This window comes from Chiloscyllium plagiosum, unplaced genomic scaffold, assembly GCF_037043375.1.
Source record: "Chiloscyllium plagiosum isolate Xiang-an unplaced genomic scaffold, Cpla_swu_hap1 HiC_scaffold_6, whole genome shotgun sequence".
In the NCBI taxonomy this organism is placed as follows: Eukaryota; Metazoa; Chordata; class Chondrichthyes; order Orectolobiformes; family Hemiscylliidae; genus Chiloscyllium; species Chiloscyllium plagiosum.
Window position 1 is genome coordinate 78,947,391 of NW_028270144.1, and position 21,002 is coordinate 78,968,392.

At 40.9% G+C, this 21,002-nt stretch overlaps 1 protein-coding gene across 1 annotated transcript in view; it reads left to right on the forward strand.

The window, feature by feature from the left end:
* Positions 1-21,002, forward strand: part of LOC148149789 (uncharacterized) — a 128,572-nt gene that overhangs the window by 21,467 nt on the left and 86,103 nt on the right. Inside the window, exon 3 of the mRNA XM_087988552.1 lies at positions 12,239-12,379. Coding sequence (XP_087844678.1) covers positions 12,239-12,379 — 141 coding nt within the window. The remainder of the gene's footprint in view (positions 1-12,238; positions 12,380-21,002) is intronic.

The following is a 21,002-nucleotide window of genomic DNA, read 5'->3' on the forward strand; positions in this document are numbered from 1 at the left end:
CTCACCAGCACACTGATTAATCTAAAAGCAGGCATTTTCTTCTCTCTGGCATAACAGCACTTACTTGTTGTTTTCTTCCCTCAGTTTAACAGACTCTAAAAGTCTATAAAAATGTCAGCAACAAGAACATCTGCCTGCTCTTCAGTGTCCAGGTGATCAAATTGAAATCTTACTTTCATGCATTTAACTGGAGCTGCTGTCCCATGACAACCAGGTTATGTTTTAAATTGTCTTTTCTTTAATTCCAAGTAAAATGGAGTGATTTAGAGACAGGGCAAGTGACCTCATATGAAACCTGCCTGACAAGACCAAGACTTCAGGCACAATTCATATAAGGTTATATGCCCTGCTCAATTTATCTTTGAATTAAAGGAAATAGTTTAACATATATCTTTGAAAATGCAACATCCCCAAGCTGTTCCATCGCAGACTGCACAAATTGATTCCTTTAAGTTATTGAGTGTGCAAAAGCATTTAAATGAACAAGCAGCACAAAAACAAAACAACAAATGAGAGGAGATTTTAGTTACAAATCATATGTCATTATTATGGTGCTGGGTACTGCTGCTTCTGGGATCAGTGATGATCCTGCCATTTGATAATGGATCCACGCAAAATTGAAAGAGGACTAGGCAGGAAAATTATTGCTTCTGCCACAGCCATGGACTTTTAATGTCTGTCTCTGCTGTACAGCTGAGGCTGGAAGTGTCATTGGGTGGAGTAAAAAGTATAAGTACTGTTTTCCAACTATGTGCTGCTGGTGGTTATGGAAAAGAAGAATGCTTGCAAGTGAGCATAAATTGAGAGAGACAGAGAGAGGGAGAATGTAAGTGTGGAATAGCACAAAGTAGAAATTAGAGTGAGGGTGAAAGAGACAGCAATGAAACAAGAGAAGGACAGAGCACAAGAGTGAAGTGGAAAGGATGATGAGCATGAGAGAGATTGAGATGAAAGCGTTTGAGAGAAAGTCCTGAATAAGTACAATTTGCATTTCAAAAGGAAATTAATCATGTCATTTTAGATTGGTGTGTTGGCTTTCAAGGTCTTTTGCACTTGATAAGAAATTTCAGTGGGTAGACTGCGTAGTGCATAGTTTAAGTTGAAGAACTAAGACTCTGCTTTTTGAAATACAGCATGCAATCTGTTTGACCCTTCTGAGAGAGCAAAGGAATCATGGGTTTATATCCCAACTTAAAAACAGCACCCTGGACACTACAATTACTTTCTTTTTCTGCTATGGAATGTCATTTAGGTATTAATGCTCATGACCTGGATCTTGTATCCATATCTTTTCTGTCTTAGGGATCAGGGTGATGTTAATGAGGCACAGCTGAATCCTGGATAAGTTGCCAAGATAAAAGCATAGCAAATGGAATCAACTTGAAACAGTACGATTGAACTAGGCAATAGAAAAAGGATACTGAAAAGGATAGTACGTTCAACAAATTCAAAAACTGCAGAGAGTTGAAGAAGGATGAGAGTGAATAATATTCATTGTCATTGGGATTCCTGTTTCTAACTGTGTTAATGGGTTTTTGACAGCTATGGAAAAGGTGGAAAACTGATTAGTAGAATTGAAACAGACTTGTGTGAGAGATGATAACCAATATAAAAGGAAACAATACATTCAGAACTTTTAGAAAAGGGATTGGAGATGTTGGAATAGTTGAAGAGGACAAAAAGGTTTAAGAGTGGGAATGGGCATGTTGAGGAGAGAATGATGATAGACTGAATAGTTTGGGTGATTCAAATTTTGATTGATTTTTGAGCAGAAGTTGGCTTTCATGGGTAAATGAACTTGGCATGGACAAAATGGGAGAGAAATTAGAAAGAGATGAATTCAGGATGAGGGTAAAGGGAACTTATGGAGAGCTTTGGCTGACTAAAACTCAAGAAAAGCAGCTGAATATTGTGATGATACTTTGATTTTGAGAGGTGTATTTTGTCATTTTGTTTGAAGAGAAGTTTTAAGACCACCTAATTGAATCCAATAAATTAAACAGCTTGTGAGGTCTTGTTTCTTTTAAGTTGGAGCAACAGAAGCAGCTCCCCCAGAGCTAGGATTTTCAGTTTTGGTTTTTCTGTAGCAATTGCTGCTGTAGTCTTAAAGCTGGGTGTGGAAGTTGCAGTACATATCTCCCTGTTAGTCTATCTCTCTCAAAGTTTACCCTTGATGTTTTCCTCCTGGACTGGAGAATTACATGTGAGACAATCTATTTTACTGGATTTGTCTTTGCCAAGAGTGTGTTTTTGGGAAATTACTAAACTTGAACAGGTACTGTTTAGCAGTTAAATAATCTATGATTCTGTTAAGTTTTCCAACAGAGTTAAGTTATTTCAATTTCTTCTTCCTTTCATTGTGTTTAACTATAGTGTGTGAATAAAGTGTACTTTACTTCAAAACTAGTAGCTTGACCAATCAAATTGCATCCAGGATGCAACACCTGGCACTTGCCTTTAAGATAAGAATAAGTCAGGGTCTAGGCTATCCCCTTAAATTATTTTGAGGGAGTTTTCCATGGTCCATAAGAATATACATTGTCCATAGATAGTAAAGTCAGCTGAGTGTCAGATATGCTCAATTATGCAACCCTTCCAAGCGAGGGAACATAAATGGGGTTATTTTCAGGAAAATAACAGGTTTGGGATATTGTGGGGCATTTTTCTGGGCACTAAAGTAATAATGGTGGAGGTGAGAGAGATAGTGAGCAAATGTAGAGTTGTAGATGTACCACAATGGTAGGAGAATAAAGAATTAGGGATTTAAGAGTGCAATTTCAGTGATTTGGAAACCTTCTTTCAGCCAGGACAGAAGCAGCATGAAGTAGAATTGAATAAATTTAGGAAGTTAAAAATTATGGGGAATGCAAAGGTAGTTTTGTCAGTGTTTGTGACCAATGTAGCCTTTAGTTTTCTTTTGGAGTACAGTGGTAATTGATTTAAATGTGCAATCCCTTTAGATTCTTTAGGTATATATGCTCTGTATGAAGGAAAGTTGAAGGAGCTAGGGCTTTTCTCATTCGAACGAAGAAGGATGAGAGGTGATTTGATAGAGTGGTGCAAGATGATGAGAGGCATAGATAGAGGGGATAGCCAGAAACCTTTTTTCCCAGGGCAGAAATGACTATCATAAGAGGGTATAATTTTAAGGTGATTGGAGGAAGGTTTAGGGGAGATGTCAGAGATAGGTTCTTTATACAGAGAGTGGTGGGTGCATGGAATGCACTGCCAGCAGTGGTAGTAGGGATATTTAAGTGACAGTTGGTGGGCATATGGATGATAGTAAAATGAATGGTATGTAGGTTAGTTTGATCCTAGAGTAGGATAAAAGGTTGGCACAACATCGAGGGCCAAAAGGCCTGTACTGTGTTGTATTGTTCTATGTCCTATGTTCTATGTAACTTAGATGGTGACTTTTACACAGCCTGTGTGAGGACTTGCCATTGCTATGCATGTTAGAAGGAACATAGGTCCTTGGGAAAGATAATACAGTTGATTGTGTCCCTGCTCAAATACAGAAAGATGATTAGAAAGTATTGGAGGGTAATGAATTCAGAGCAGCTGGGGGAAACTGAGATTGATATTCAAATGACCAGGAATAAGAGTTGTCTAATGCAAGAGAAGGAAGGGAAGATTTCTTGAGGTAAAATTGTCTGGGCAATAGAGATTTTCACACAAGAAGTGGTCAGGTTCCCAGTGAAATTCTGAAACCAGCCAATATCACAAGGAATCACTTAGAAGGTGTTGCAGGTTAGGACAACCAGATTTGACACACTGCCAAGTACCAAAGGACAGCATCACCACAACCCAACTGTCAACATTTGAGCACTACAAGAAAATGAAAAACATCCTCTTCTGCTGCTCAGTTACCACTGTTTGTAATTTAGCAGGAGGACTGCATAAAATGATCAAAGATAGTACCTCATTTCAAAGAGGCATTGTAGCATTGTATTTATGATACTCAACTAATAACCAAGAGAACTAGAAGAGTCTGATAGTGAAAATAGCTGAAATCCCACCATGACAGAAAGAAAAATGGAAATTAGTGGATACTGCTGTATTAACATTGAGGATTCAAAATCAGCCAGGTTGAAATCAATCTGAAATCAAAGTGAACTCTGCTTTGTCTTTACAGATGCTGTCAGACCTGCTGAGTTTCTCCAGGAATTCCTGTTTTCATTTGTTTCAGATCTCCAGCATCCATTGTTCTTTGTTTAGTTTCATTTTATTAGTATGAAAACAATCTACTTCATCGAGCTCATCCAATTACCTGAACATCCTTTTTGTACATCACCAGTGCAATATGCTTGCATTTATATTCTGTCTCCAGGATGCACAATGGCAAACGACCACAAATTTATTGTCAACAGCTCTCAAACCAAGGGCAAGTACCATGAAGAACAAGGACAGCAGGAGTGTGGGACTGCCATCATTTTCAAATACTTCTTAAATCCTGTTTTATTTTATTATTGTGCCTTCTTGTCCACAATTCCCTTATGGGTGGAAAAGGTTTCTATCTGCCCCATCAATTCCTTTCAAAATCTTAAAATCTTTAATTAACTTACCATCTAAACCCCAATATTCCAAGAAATATATTGTCTAGCACATGTAATTTCTTTTCCTAATTTAACTTGGTGAATCTATGTTGCAGTCCCACAGAGATGTATTTATCATTTCTAGACGGTAGTACTCAGTACTGTTTTATAATCCAAGGGAAGAACTTTCCTTTGACAAGTTTACAATGTTACATTCCTACATATAAAGGGTATATGTCCATTCAAGGGAGGGAATTTGTGCAGGGATCTGGAAGAAGCGAGTAAGATCCTTAACATCAGTAATCACAAATGAGAAGGATATGATGTACAGTCACTCTCAGGAGGGGTACATTGTTATTCTGTTGCATGTCAATATGAAAAAAGGAGGCATTGTGCGTTTTGAAAAACATTAAGATAGACAAGTTCCCCAGAACCTACTGGGAACTTTTCCAGAATGCTAATGGAGGCAGGTGAGGAAATTGCCGGAGCCCTGTACAAAATCTTTGTATTCTCTTGAGAGTTCCCAGAAGCTTGGAAAATAGACAATCTTCTTCCATTGTTTAAGAAGGGCAACAGAAATAATGCAGGAAACTACAGGCTGATGAGCCTTATGTCAGTGGTCGGGAAATTATTGGAGCCGATTTTTAGATTAGATTACTTACCTCCACAGGCCCATCAAGTCTCACCCAGACCCATTCCCCTACATTTACCCCTTCACCTAACACTACAGGCAATTTATCATAGCCAATTCACCTAACCAGCACATTTTTGGACTTTGGGAGGAAACCGGAGCACCTGGAGGAAACTCACGTAGACACTGGGAGAATGTGCAAACTCCATACAGACAGACGCCTGAGGTGGGAATTGAACCCGGGTCTCTGGTGCTGTGAGGCAGCAGTGCTAACCACTGCACCACTGTGCCACCCACATGGACTTCCGAAAGGCTTTTGACAAAGTTCCTCATGGCAGGCTGATGCAAATAGTGAACTCACATGGGATCCATGATGAGCTGATAAGAAGGAAACAGAAATAGCTTAATCATAGAAGACAGAGTGTAGCAGTGGAAGAGTGTTTTTCTGACTGGAGATCTGTGGCATGTGGTGTCTCACAGGGATCAGTGCTGGGAGCCCTGTTGTTTGTGACATATATAAAAGATGTGGAGGCAAGTGTAAGTGTTCTGATTAGTAAATTTGTAGATGACAAAAGATTGGGGGAGCTACAGATAATGAGGAGGATTGCCAGAGGATACAGCAGGATATTGGTAGGCTGGAGACTTGGAGGTGGAGAAATGGCAGAGGTGATGTGGCAGAACCTTAGAAGCATTAATACACAGTGGGATTTATTGTACAGGTTCACAGTTCCCTGAAAGTAGTAACACCAATGAAGAAGGTGGTCAAGAAGACATATGGCATTCTTGCCTTCATTGATTGTGGCATAGAGTATAAAAATTGGCAAGGTAAGTTGCAGCTATATAGAACTTCAGGCTACATTTGGAATACTGTGTACATTTCTGGTTGCCACACTACTGGAAGGATGTGGAGGCTTTAGAGACAGGACAGAAAAGATTTACCAGGATGTTGCCTGGCTTGGAGAGATTGGGCAAATTTGGTTCATTTTTATTTGAGCATCAAAGAATGAGGGGTGATCCGACAGAAGTTTACAAAATTATAAGAGGCATGGATAGAATGGATAATCAGAATCTTTTTCCCAAGCGAAAAATGTCAATTAATAGGTAAACGGGAGTACATTTAATGGGAATGTGGGGTGCAAGTTATTTGCACAGAAGATGGTAAGTGCCTGGAATGTGCTGCCACAGAAGGTAGTAGAAACAGACACAACAGCAATATTTAAGAAGCATCTTGACAAATACATGAACAGGCATGGGATAGAGGGATAAGGAACTACGTAGAGGCAAAAAGTCTTTAGTTCACAAAGGCACCCTGTGTTGCTGCAGACTTAGTGTGCTGAAGGATATGTTCCTGTGCTGCTCTGTTATTGTTCTTTGATCTTTGAGTTGCCAATGTATCTCTCCTTAGATAACAGGCCCAAAATGTTTCACAGTATTTCAGCTGTGGTCTGATTAGTGTCTTCTCCAGAATGAGCAAAGCCTTCTTAATTTCATACAAGGCCAACTTTCCATTCACATTCCCTATTACCTGTTGAATTGAAATGCTAGCTTTTTTGTGATTTATTGATGAGAAGTCCCAAATTCTTCTATTCTGTAGCTTTCTGCCATGTTGCACCATTCAAATAATATTCTTCCTACCAAAGGGTCTAACCTGACATTTACCCTCATTATATTTCTAACGAAAAAGTTATTGCCATCTCACTTAACCTGTCTTTATCCCTCTTTATTAGTAGACAGACAGGAGGCTGGAAGAACACAGCAAGCCAAGTAGCATCAGGAGGTGCAGAAGTCGACGTTTCGGATGTAACCCTTCTTCAGGACTGGGGGTGGGTGTGGGGGGAGCTACAGATAAAGGGGGAGGCAGGGGCAGGTTGGTGAGGTGGGTAGTCCAGGTACACCACCTCCTCCCACCCAGTATCCTTCAAGAACTCCATCCTATTCTCCCAATTCCTCTGCCTCTGCCTCATCTGCTTGGATGAGGAGACATTCCACGAGTGAGTATCCCAGATAAAGACCCAAAACTTCCACCTCCTGATGCTGCGTTCCGCCAGCCTCCTGCCTGTCTACTTTGAATTCCAGCATCTGCAGTTTTTTTGTCTCTATATCCCTCTTTATGTCATCCTCATCACTTGCCTTCTTACCTATTTTTGTATCATCCACAAACTTGGCAAGCATATATTCACTTTCCTCATCCAAGTCACTAATAAATACTGTAAATAATTGTGGCCCACCACTAGCCACAGTTTGCCATGCTGGACGTATAGGATGGGCCCTAGTTATGTCTGCCTCTTTGTCGGGTACGTGAAAGTCCATCTTGCCCAGCTACACCGGCACCACACCCCACCTTTTCCTCTACTGCATTGATGACTGTATTGGTGCTACCTCGTGCTCCTGCGAGTAGGTTGAACAGTTCATCAACTTCACTAACACCTTTCACCCTGACTTTAAATTCACCTGGACCTTCTCGGACACCTCCCTCCCCTTCCTGACCAACTAATCGCAGACATCTACTACAAACCCACTGACTCTCACATCCACTGATACTACACGTGCTCCCACCCTGCCTCCTGTGAAAACTCCATCCCTTATACCCAATTCCTCCACCTCCACTGCATCTGTTCCCAGGATGACCAATTCCACCTTAGAAAATCCCAGATGGCCTCCTTCTTCAAAGAACACAATTACCCCTCCCATATGGTCGATGAAGCCCTCCAGCACATCTCCTCCACTTCTCGTACCTCCGCCCTTGACCCCCACCCCTTCTAATGCAACAAAGATAGACCCCTGGTCCTTACCATCAACCCCACCAACCTCTAAAAACGTCGCATCATCCTTTGCAACTTCTGCCACCTACGAACAGACCCCACCATGAGGGACATATTTCCTTCCCCACTCCTATCAGCTTTCTGGAGAGACAATTCCGTCCACAACCCCCTCGTCAGATCCATGCTTCCCACCAGTTCACACCCCACCCTCCACTCCTGGCACCTTCCCTGCCACCGTAGGAATTGCAAAACCTGAGCCCACATCTCTCCTCTCACCTCTGTCCAAGGCTCCAAAGGATCCATCCACATCTGACAGAAATTTACTGTACCTCCACCAATGTCATTACTGTATCCGTTGCACCCGATGTGGTCTCCTCTACATCGGGGAACCTGGATGCCAACTTGCGGATCATTTCAGAGAACATCTCTGGATCACCCGCACCAATCAACTCCACTGCCTCATGGCTGAACACTTCAACTCCCCATCCCACTCTGCCAAGGACATTCAGGTCCTGGGCCTTCTCCATTGCCAAATCCTTACCATCCGACGCCTGGAGGATGAACACCTCATATTCCACCTTAGGACACTGCAACCACACAGGATGAATGTGGATTTCACCAGTTTCCTCATTTCCCCTCCCCTCACATTATCACAGTTCCAAGCCTCTAACTCGACACTGCCCTCCTGATCTGTCCATCACCTTTCCCATCAATCCGCTCTATCCTCCTCTCCAACCTATCAGCTTCTTCCCCCACCTTCATCTATCGCATTCTCAGCTGTCTTCCCCCCAACCACACCCCCCTCATATTTATCTCTCAGCACCCCTCCCCCTGCCCACAAGTCTCATTTGTGATTAAGGGCTTATGCCTGAAACATTGATTCTCCTGCTCCTCGGATGCTGCCCGACCTACTGTGCTTTACGAGCACCACACTCTCGATCCTGGAGTACACCTCTCTTTCCAACTCTCTGCCTTCTACTTGTTATTCATTTCTCCATCCATGCTACCTTGTCAAACATCTTCTGAAAATCCAAATAGTACTATTGCATGCCAATGCAGGTATACTGCTAATCTCTTTGCTTCTGTAGCTTAACCTTGGCCAGGCCAAATGGGAAATCTCAAGTATCTACAATCAGTCCAGTAGCACCATCATCTGACTGTGGCTTTAAGTCCATTGTCCTGCCTGTTCTTCAAAACCTCTGACTCCCCTGTTAATAAAAACATCTGTCTAACCCAATATGGAATATATCCAATGACCCAGCCTCCCATGCTCTTTGTGATAGAACATTCCAAATACTAGTAGCATTCACTAAAAAGAAGTTCTGTCTAATCTCTGACTTAAATGGGAGATGCGCTGTTCTGAAACAATGGTGCCTTTTGCATTCTGCCACCAATAGAGCAGCCTCCTCTGCATGTTCAAACCATCAGCTCAATGGAGGCACCACTTCTGCAGCAAGCCTCATCTTCAAGTGTTCTCTTGGAACCCAGATTGCCATTGTCATAGGGGTTTCCCCAATGCTCTGAAGCCCCTCTGAAACCTCTGAAGGTTTTATTTATTTTTATGCCTCTAAGGGTGCCTCCATTTTGAGGCACAGCCATTGTTTTAGCACCACCCAACTTTCTCTGAGGGGCATTTGAGCATCTAAAACTTCCCACGCTATGATTGGGCCAATGGTAATGGGAATCTCTCAGCATCTTTAACTGGATGGCAAGCAAGGAGGTGACAATTAGGAGACATTCCCGAGGGATGGTTCCTCTGGACTGCTTTCTAGCAGCTGTGACCTTGGAACAGCCATTGGGTCCCGAATCCACCTCCCATTCCCTCCAGTTCCCCTTGCTGATGTTTTCTTTTTTTCTAGAGAATACTGTCAGAAATTCTTCCTTCTCCCTTATGTGTTGATGTGTGTTCAACTAATACTCCAGCTCAAGGTCTCTGTGCTGCAGGATCTCAAGGCAGAAGCAGTACTTATAAATGTGGCAATCCAAAACAGCCACAAAGATTGCCATTATTACAGTCTCAGTACATGGCTTGCACTGACATTTCTAGTTTTAATAATTCATTTATTGAAAGCAATTTAATTTGTGGCATCCTAGAATTACTCTTGATCTAGGTTATATTTAGTAGATGGATTTAGCTTGATTTCATATTAATTTAAAACCAATTAGTTCTTTATTTTTGTTTATCGTATTTTAGTTCTCATAACTACAATTCATTATTTACAAGATGAGATTTTCATTTAATGCAATTCAGAATCCTCAATGTTGGTTTCCTCTACTTAGTTCATCTTTATTATATTTGCTTTGCTTTAATGAAATAATGTTATTATTTATTTATATATTTACATGTTTATTGCTGCGATGGTTGAAATGACTTAGCTGCTTGTTTACTCTCTACGCTGAATTTCATACTCGCTAAATTCTTGCCTTTGCTCTTTCATGACACATTCCTCACCACATTCTTTTGGGTAATTCTCTCAGTTCAGTGCTGCAGCTCTGTTCTTTCACAAATGTCCCACACGGACACACACACAAATACATATCACACATGCATAGACACATATAGAGATAGATGCACAGGCACATACACACACACAGCCACATACACACAGCCACACACACACAGCCACACACACGCACACACACACACACATATGCACACACAAACACAGACACACAAATCCCCAGACCCAATCTTCCTCCTGGGATCTTTACCTCTTGCCAAATCATTTGCTTTCTTCTCCTGCAAAGAGTAAAGGCACAGATGTATGAAATTTCAAAAGGGCTTTTGTCAGGTCAGTGAGATATAGTTGTGAGAGGCTGAGGGTGAGTGTGAACATTATTGTGGTTCTGCTCGCCAAGCTGGGAATTTGTGTTGCAGACGTTTCGTCCCCTGGCTAGGTGACATCCACAGTGTTTGGGAGCCTCCTGTGAAGCGCTTCTGTGATGTTTCCTCCGGCATTTATAGTGGTTTGTCTCTGCCGCTTCCGGTTGTCAGTTTCAGCTGTCCGCTGCAGTGGCCGGTATATTGGGTCCAGGTCGATGTGTTTGTTGATAGAATCTGTGGATGAGTGCCATGCCTCTAGGAACTCCCTGGCTGTTCTCTGTTTGGCTTGACCTATAATAGTAGTGTTGTCCCAGTCGATTTCATGTTGCTTGTCATCTGAGTGTGTGGCTACTACAGATAGCTGGTCATGTCGTTTCGTGGCTGGTTGGTGTTCATGGATGCGGATCGTTAGCTGTCTTCCTGTTTGTCCTATGCAGTGTTTTGTGCAGTCCTTGCATGGGATTTTGTACACTACGTTGGTTTTGCTCATGCTGGGTATCGGGTCCTTTGTCCTGGTGAGTTGTTGTCTGAGAGTGGCTGTTGGTTTGTGTGCTGTTATGAGTCCTAGTGGTCGTAGTAGTCTGGCTGTCAGTTCAGAGATGTTCTTGATGTATGGTAACGTGGCTAGTCCTTTGGATTGTGCCATGTCCTCATTCCATTGTCTTTCCCTTAGGAATTGTGGGGGTATCCGTTTTGGCGAATATATTGTAGAGGTGTTCTTCTTCCTCTTTTTGCAGTTCAGGTGTGCTGCAGTGTGTTGTGGCCCTTTTGAACAGTGTCTTGATGCAACTTCTTTCTATCAAGAAACACATCGACCTGGACCCAATATACCGGCCACGGCAGCGGACAGCTGGAACTGACAACCAGAAGTGGCAGAGACAAACCACTATAAATACCGGAGAAAACAACACAGAAGCGCTTCACAGGAGGCTTCCAAGCACTGAGGATGTCACCTAGCCAGGGGATGAAATGTCTGCAACACAAATTCCCAGCTCAGTGAACAGAACCACAACAACGAGCACCCGAGCTACAAATCTTCTCCCAAAGTGTGAACATTTATTTGGTATATGAGGTTCCTGCAGAGACAGCAATCAATAAATTGAGCTGCCTGCTGTTTTGTCTTGAGCCCGGCTGTGCAGGGGAATGCTGTAAAGGTGACATCATCCACTCTTCTGCCCCTCTGCGGTCCTGGATCCTGTTGGTGCACTCTCCTTAAGTTGGAAAAGCCAGACTTCTGCTATTGACTTCCTCAGCTCCTGCCATCCACATCTAGTTGGTTGGCATACTTGTTCTCTTCTACCTGCTTTTGGCAGAGTTCACCTCATTTCAGCTACTCAATTCCCACAACAAGATCTTCAAGCAAGAGTGAGACACCTGGAGAACAACCTTGCAAGACCCCCCCCGCCCCTCTCCAAAAGTCCAGGTGCAGGTGAGTTGGTGTAATGCATGATTTGGCCCTACTAATTGGAAATCTTCATTTTGACAGAATGACTATGTTATCCCACTTGCTGTCCTGACTGGTCACGGAAACCTGAGCTGGAATGTTAATGCCTTGGCTCTTAGGAAGAACCTCAACAGAGACCTCTCGTTCAAAATTCCGGTCTCTGAATACAGTCCGGGCATTCTGGTAAGAACTATTCCATTAAAAGCCCCTCAATAGCATCAGAAAGTGTAATCAAACGTGAGCATTTTGCACATCAAAATATCATGCAAAACCTCTCTCCAATTTCATATTGAAATGGACATTAAATTGGTATTGACTCTACAGAATTTCTTCAAGTCAGGAATTTGTGAGAAAATAAAAAGAAACAGGCAGATATAAGTGGTCCCCACCCACCCTTTCAATTGGGAAGTTTAAGCAAACAACAAACTATTTTTGTTATAATCTGGAACTATAAATGATAATATAATAAATAGCTAATAAATTACACTTCTCTCCTTTACCACAGATTTTGATTTCAGATGACAAAAAATGTTTTGCACAAGAACAACTTGCATTAATAAAACATGTTTTATACGATTAAATATCCAAAGACTCTTCACATAAGGGACATTAAATAAAATCTGGCATTGAACCACTTAAGATGGCAGGACCAAGTCTTCATCACGTGGTTAGGTTTTCAGAAGCATCTTAAATGAGGAAAGAGGGGTAAAGAGTTTGAAAGGCTAGAGTAAACATTATGAAATTTTGAAAATACAGCACCGATCTGCATTCTAGAAAGTGTGGTAGAGTCCTATTCACCATAGGAAATAAAAAAAAATAGCAAACCATTCAGCCCCTTGAGCTCAGTCCACCTGAGCTCAGTCATGCATAGTGCATAGTTTCTTTATTGTCAGGTGTACTCGAATGAGTGCAGTGAAATGTTTGTAATGTCGCCTCTCGACACCATCTTAGGTACAAGGTACCTAGGTCCTGATACTTTGTATTGTTATAGAATTGAAATAGTAAAAAATGAGACTAGCATGGCAATGCAGAGTTTAAGAAATCCAGAATGATAATAAAGTGTATCTTTAAAGTACTCAAGTCATTGTCATTTTTCACTCAGTCCATACCCACCAGGCTTCAGAACATGAGGCCTTGCTGCCTCTGCGCTCTGGCCTCTGCTACTGACTCGCTTCCAGGATTATTCCCCCATACTCGTTCTGCTTCGCACTCTGGGCTACGACCATGACTCACTTCTGGGTCTTGGCCTGTGCTCACTCTCTGCACTCCAGGTTCCAGCCGCAACTCCACTCCCAGCTCGGCCCGTGTTCACTCTGCTCCCGTTCTGGGCTCCAGCCGCAACACCATTCCCAGCTCGGCCCGTGTTCACTCTGCTCCTGCTCCGGGCTCCAGCCGCAACTCCATTCCCAGCTCGGCCGCTGTTCGCTCTACTGCCGCTCTGGGATCCAGCCACAATTTGGGTTCCCAGTTCGGCCCGCATTCACTCAGTTCCCGTTCCAGGTTTTGGTTGCAACTTGCTTCTGGGACTCACCTCCCAGGTTGGTCTGGGCTTAGTCTGCTCCCACTCTGGTCTCTGGCTGCGACTTGCTTCCCATGCTGGTTTGGACTCCAATTCGTTGCCCTGTGCCGGGCTAGTCTCGGAATCTGTTCTCCATTCCCTCTAGGTAGGCTAGTTTAAGAAGTTAAAAGTTGTGGGGGCAGTGAAGAAAAACTGCAGCAAGGAGGGAAACAGAAAAACAAATGAGGAAAAGGAACTGGCGAGCTGAGGAACTCTGCTGCCATCTTGCAATAGGGTGAGCAAACGTTCCTCTCATCCATTTTCCTGCCATTTATCCATAACCTTTGATTCCCCTATTAATCAAAAACCTACCAATCCCTGCCTTGTTCCCACAGCTCTCTGTGACAATGAGTTCCAAAGACTCTAAGTCCTCTGAGAGAAGAATTTCCTCCTTATCGCAGTCTGAAATTGGCACCCTTTTATTCTGAGACTACGCCATCTGCTACTAAACCCTCCCACGAGGGGGAACATCCTCTCAGGATTTGCTATTACAAGTTCCTTAAGAATCCTAATAGAAACAGATTCCAATTTCTTAAATCAAAAGGTATACAGGAATTTGACAACTTCGTGGAATGAAGCAACGTGTCAGTAATGATGATTCAACTGCTGATATTACTCTGATATCAGTGGAGCAGAGGAGAACAGAGATTTGAAAACAGAGGCCTTGAGGGAACTGCATTTATTGAGTAAAGTTGCATAGTCTCATACCATAGTCTCAGCAAAACATCAGGCTGCTTTCTCATTACAAAGAGATGACAAATGGTGAGTCTAACTTAAAAGTCACCACGGCAATGGGTATGGAAAGGCAGGGCCTTCATGGTAAGCTTATCTCTGATATTATTTAGGTCCATGTGGAGCTGATTCAGCCAGATTTTGATTATATGATGTTACTTGAACTGACAATAGCAATTTATCAAAGACTTAATTACACAAAGGAAATTGTCATTCATCATTATGGAAATGTTATTCCTTTTTATTGAGCATCTTTAACCTTAAGGAGAATCAACCAGGGCTTGCACATGAACAGATGATGCTAGAAAAATTAAGATTGTTTTTCCCCATTATGTAAGAACTTACTTGCCTTCAGCTCAATGATTACATAAGTCTGAAACTCTGATGATATTTTTCATTGCGTGACATGAGGGTTGTGTTTTATTGGGATACCTTAATGTAACTGGATGAATGCCTATCTCTGATCATGAGTCTCGTAATCCATGAGTGCAACCCAAATTATATATCATTTATATGTCTGTCTTGTTTGTTTAAAATACGCAGGCTGCTATGTTCCACTTCAACTTCCACAATTACAAGAATATTATTGATAAGTGTGCCATTAATATTATAATTTATATTTTATAATACACATTTATTAGAAACGATTGATTTTAAAAGGCATGGTAAATTTTGCAATAATTTGTGGAGTACTTGTGTCTGTCCATATATGCTCATGCTGAAACCATGCAATTAGAGTCCCTGGTTCATGGTGCTTTACAAAGTCTTCCTAAAATGTACCTTAAAAATCCATAACAAATACTACAAGTTTCATCATACCTCAGTGACATGAACATATAATACAATCAATAAAGAGACAGGCAGAGACTTGGCCAACAGTACTCCGAGCGCAGAGCTATCAGTCAAAACAGTTTGAATGATATAAGTGGAAACCTTGAATGTGAGAATAAAATAGTGTGGATGCCCAGAAATCTAAAATAACAGAAACTGTTGAAAAGACACAACTGGTCATGCAGAATCCTTGGAAGAGAAATAAAGTTAACAATTTCGGTTGATTGCCTTTCATCAGAGTTACAGTGAAAGGTTCATCAGTCTGAAATATTAAGTTTAGGCTGAATTTTACTTTTTTGAAGAGACAGTTTTGTCAAGTTTTCTGGAGAATTTCTCACCGAAGGCCATAAAACATTCTCTCAGTTTCGTACCAAGCTGGCCTCATTAACTACCTACCTACTCCACCCTTATGATACCCTTCTTGTCCAAGTCTAACCCTATTTTACCACACACTGTTCCTGAAACAAATCATCACTGCTGTGATACCCTGATGACATCCCTAGTGGCAGCATCTTCTTTAAAAGGCCAACGTGAACCCAGGTACAGCTGTTAGTCCGGAGCTGTCCTGAATAGTTCTTGATATTTACCCTGAATATGGCAGATGAGGGAAATTTGTGGGCAGGGATCTGGAGGTCCTGCTGGATGGCAAGTGCAGCCATGGGACATCCTCCTCCCCCAGGACCAGCAAAGGAGGCCATGAAATAAAACAGTGCCAATCTTCTCCATGGTTGCTACCTGGAGCACAGATTTTATCTGAGCTGTTGAGCATTTCCAACATTTTCTGTTTTTATCTTGATTGTGATGCAATTTACAGTTTTCGGCCTTCTAATCCAAGACATGCTAAATGATGAAATAAGACATCGCCTTTCATTTATACGGTTAATGTTTCAATCAAATCATTGAATCTGCTTTCTTGCAGACTGCCTGGCTCCTTACTAAAGGTTTCTCTCTTATGAGCAACTTCTCCCTCCAATTTAGCCTTAATGATATTTCTTTCTGTGCAAAAAGCTACTCTAGAATATCATTATTTTATTGATTACATCAGAATGGTTTTTAGCTTCTGTTACAATTAAACATTTATCAAATTCATTATGCAACATGGAATCTATAGACAATGAAAGAAGGAAAAGCTGGAAATATTGGAGATCTGAAATAAAATCAGATCATGTCCTCAATCTACAATGATTGCTTTCCCATCCACCTGAACCATGCTCTATAACACTAAATGAGAAGACCACTGTTGACACCATTTTACCAAAATATACTGTGATGTCTGGATACCCACCATGGTGAATTGTGATTGAGGTAGAGTTCTGCCATCAGTCTTAAGTTCAATGCTAGTTTAAGGGGCCATTCCATACTTTGCAGTGGAGAATGGCCCATGATTAAGTCTCAGCAGAAGAGGCCCTTGCCTTTGATAACAAGATGCATTTTATTACATCTCAGGTTGTGTTAACTCTTAAACATATTAATAATTACTAACAAGATGCAGAGAGGACACATGTGACTCCAATAGGAGACAATACCCAACTCCAGCTACTGCCTGCTCAAGCTCTTCAAACAGCTTCATGCACCACCCAGTTATATAAAGGAATGGGCAAAACTTCAGCTTAGCTCAGTGCCCACCATGTGTAGTATGCACGCTACTCTACACTGTGGAGTATGAAAATTTCAATTCGGAAATAACCATAAATCAGGAAATGTTACAGAAAGAAGAAGTCAAGAAAATTACAATCACCAGAGAAATGGCACTGAGCAAACTGTTCAAGCTACATTCTGACAAGTCCCTGGGTCCTGACTGATTTCATCTGATGGTTTTAAAGTAAGTGACTCATGAGATATTTGCTGCATTGGTTTTAACTTTACAAAATTCTCTAATTTAAAAAAATAAGTTCTATTAGATCTAAACATAAAGAACTAACTCCTTCCTTGAAAGCAAATAGGACACTACAGAACCGTGAGTTTTAATACTTGTCACAGGGAAGATGTAAGAAACATTTATTAAAGCTGTTCTGGAAGGGCATTTAGTAAAGTTCAAGGCGATTGAGCAGAGTCAAGATGGTTTTGAGAAAATGAGATTAAGCTTAGTCAATTTATTTTATGGAAGTTTATGGACATAACCTGTGTTATGAATAAAGGGGAATTGGTGGATGTAATGTATTTAGACTTCCTGATTGCATTCAATAAGCACCACATCAAAGATTATTGTGGAAAATAAAAGCTCGTGGTGTAGAAGGTAGAATTGTTGGAGACTGAATGACTAACTGGAAGCAAAGAGTAGGCGTAAATGAGTAATTTTCTGTTTGTCAAGATGTAATGAGTGGTGGTGCCTCATCTTTTTGCAGTTCATGTAAATAACTAAAGGAACGGACTGAGTGTATGGTTGCCATTTTACTGATGAAACAAATATAGATTGGAAATCAAGTGGTGAAGATGATGTAAGATAGCTGTAAGAAGTTACAGATAGTTTATGTTAATGAGCAAAGATCAAGCAAATGATAAATTATGTCAGAATTTTGAAATTGTCCATTTTGGCAGGAAGAATAATAAAGAAACGTATTATCTCAATGGGTGAGAGGTTGCAGAGTCCTGAGATATAGATGTATCTGGGTATCCGGTGCATGGATTACCAAAGGGTTAGTATGCAGGCACAGTAAGTAATAAGGATAGCTAATAGAATAAAAATTTATCGCTAGGAGAATGGTATACAAAAATAGAAGGTTGTTATGGACCAGGCCAAACCCCCCTCAAAATATTTAAAGGAGGTAGCCTAGACCCTAACTTTTTCTTACTTTAAAAGAAGATGTGAAGTGGATGTTTAGGTGTGATGCAACTGGTCAAACCACTTGGCTTTAAGCAAAACAGGATATTCTTAAGCACTACAGAGGAATCATAAATGAAAGAAAGCTGAATTTAGAATAACTTAACTACTGTAAAACTTAACCAACCCGACACAGCAAGTTAACTAATTATGTGTTCCAGTACAGTAACATCCCATAAACACACCCCTTGGCAAGAAGATAAATTCAAACACAGATTCTTATGGACAGCAGGAAACAACATCCAAAGAGAGATTTCAGAGAAAGTTGGTGGAATCCTTTACTGAAGCTTGCAACTCTTCTGGACTCACACATCTTGTGACTGCTACAGCTAAAAAACAACTAGAAAGAAACTGACTTGCGAGTACTGGCCACTCTCCCTCGATTGTTAAACTAGACCCTTCAGCACCACTGCCTTACAACCTCTTTTCAAAAAAAAAACCAAGGATAAAACAACCTTTTTAAAGTGGCAGCATGATCACAAGGTTATACTTCAGTTAAATGGACCATTGGTGAGACCACATCTAGGGGAATTAAACACCTTACGTAAGAAAGAACTTGAGTACATTTGAAGCAGTTCACAGCAAATTTACAAGACCAACATTTGAATAGTCACATTGTCTAATAAAAAAAAGGTTTGACAGGCTAGTCTTGTATCTTTTGAAGTTTAGAATAAGTGGTTACTCGGAACATAAAAGATCTTGAGCAGTCTGGTCAGAGTAGATGTAGAAAGGATGTTTCTTCTTACTTGAGAATCTAGAAGTAGGGGGTCACCCATTTAAGAAACAAAGACGATAATTTTCTTTCTTGTGCAGAGAGTCATGAATCTTTCAAACTCATTTCCTGGAGGTGCAGATGAAGCAGAGTTTTTGAGTATCTTTCAGGCAGAGGCTGATGGATTGTTGATAAAAATAGTATTGAAGAGATAGTATGTATACCAGGTCAGATCAGTCATAACCTGACTGAATAGAGGAGCACTTTTGAGGGACAAAGTGGCCTATATCTGCTCCTAATTCATATGTGTGTAGAATTAACTTTTCATCTCCATCATCTTATACATCAACCCTATTCACTCTGATGATAGCTTGATGGGGCTGCTTTGAATTTTCAATTTCAGAATTGTAATTTTTTCTTTGAAATAGTGTGGATATGTTGAACAGCAAGTAACAAAGACAGCTGTTTTGAATGAATGTCTACCTCCAATAAATCAAGGCTGGAAAAGATAACAACTGGAACTACGCTTGAACACACAAATGCACAATCAAAACATATTTTGCCTCACATTTTCATAAAATATCTTTAAAATGTTGCCCAACTTCTTCTCACTCATTATTACTAGTCACGTATTACAAGGACTCAACTTCAATCCCTACACTGACTCACTGTGGAAAGCTGCTGTAGCCCAGTATGAACCTTCAATAGCTCCTTCAGAGCGGAAAGTCACGAGCAAACTGGAATTCTCTATTGTGGACGTACAAGATAATCCCCAGCAGTAAAATAGTTCTGTTATGAGTGTCCACATCAAAATGCCAAGAAACTCAATAGAGAATTCCTAAGAAACTGTACCTGAAGAGCAGTGCGAGTTTGGAAGTTGCTAATATTGAATGAATTTGAAGTGAATGATATGCATTTCAGGAAGAGCTAGCCAAGCATATGATGGAGAAGGGAATAGAGAGTGAAGATTATAGATTTGGATAAGGAAAGATGGGAAGAGGCTTAAGTTGAGTATAAACTTTTGAATGGATTACTTTGCCTGAATGACTCATAGTCATAGAGTCATCGAGATGTACAGCACGGAATCAGACCCTTTGGTCCAACTCATCCATGCTGACCAGATATCCCAACCCAATCTAGTCCCACTTTCCAGCATCTGGCCCATATCCCTCCGAACCCTTTTTAAATGTTGCAATTGTACCAGCCTCCACCACTTCCTCTGGCAGCTCATTCCATACACGCACCACCTTCTGTGTGAAAAAGTTGTCCCTTAGGTCTCTTTTACATCTTTCCCCTCTCACCCTGAACCTATGCCCTCTAGTTCTGGACTCCTCCATCCCAGGGAAAAAAACTTTGTCTATTTACCCTATCCATGCCTGTCATGATTTCATAAACTTCCATAAGGTCACCCCTCAGCCTCCGATGCTGCAAGGTAAACAGCACCAGCCTATTCAGCTTCTCCTTAAAGCTCAAATTCTCCAACCCTGGCATTTTGTGTGTTGTGTTTAATGTAGTCTGTATAAAGACGCTTCTCTTGTTCTTTAATCCCTATCTGTGACATTTACTCATTATCAATAGTCACTCAATCTAGATTATTCAATCTCTGTCTGTCCTTTGCCATGCTCTCATAATTATATTAAAACACTTCTATATCCCATTGTTTGTGTTAGTCTATGAAAGGTACAATTTTTGTACAATTTTTCAGTTTTGTCCTTGAATAAACATTCCCCTAAAATCATCCAAGTAAGTCCAGTTAAACACTCTTTAAAGTCTCAATATTTTCATATAATTTGGACCCAATACTGCAGACAATACTCTGTACATGATTACAGTATTATGTAAATTCTCAATCACTTTTGGATTTACTTCCTCTCTGGTAGTCATCTTTGATAAAGCCCAATGCAAGATGCTAACAAAATATCTCTGTCGTGTCTGCTTGCTAATTGAGAAGGTTGTTCCTATTTTTTACAGTTGTGAATCACTGATATGCTTTTTCCCTTGCTCTCTTTTTTGGCATTTTTAAATTATTTTAACTTGTTTTACTTATTTCCTTCTCCTTTAGTTTTACATTTCTTTTCTTGTACATTATAGATAATCTTCAGTTGTTGGTCCCTAACCTCTTTTTGTCTCTTTTCTTGTTGGATATTATTGT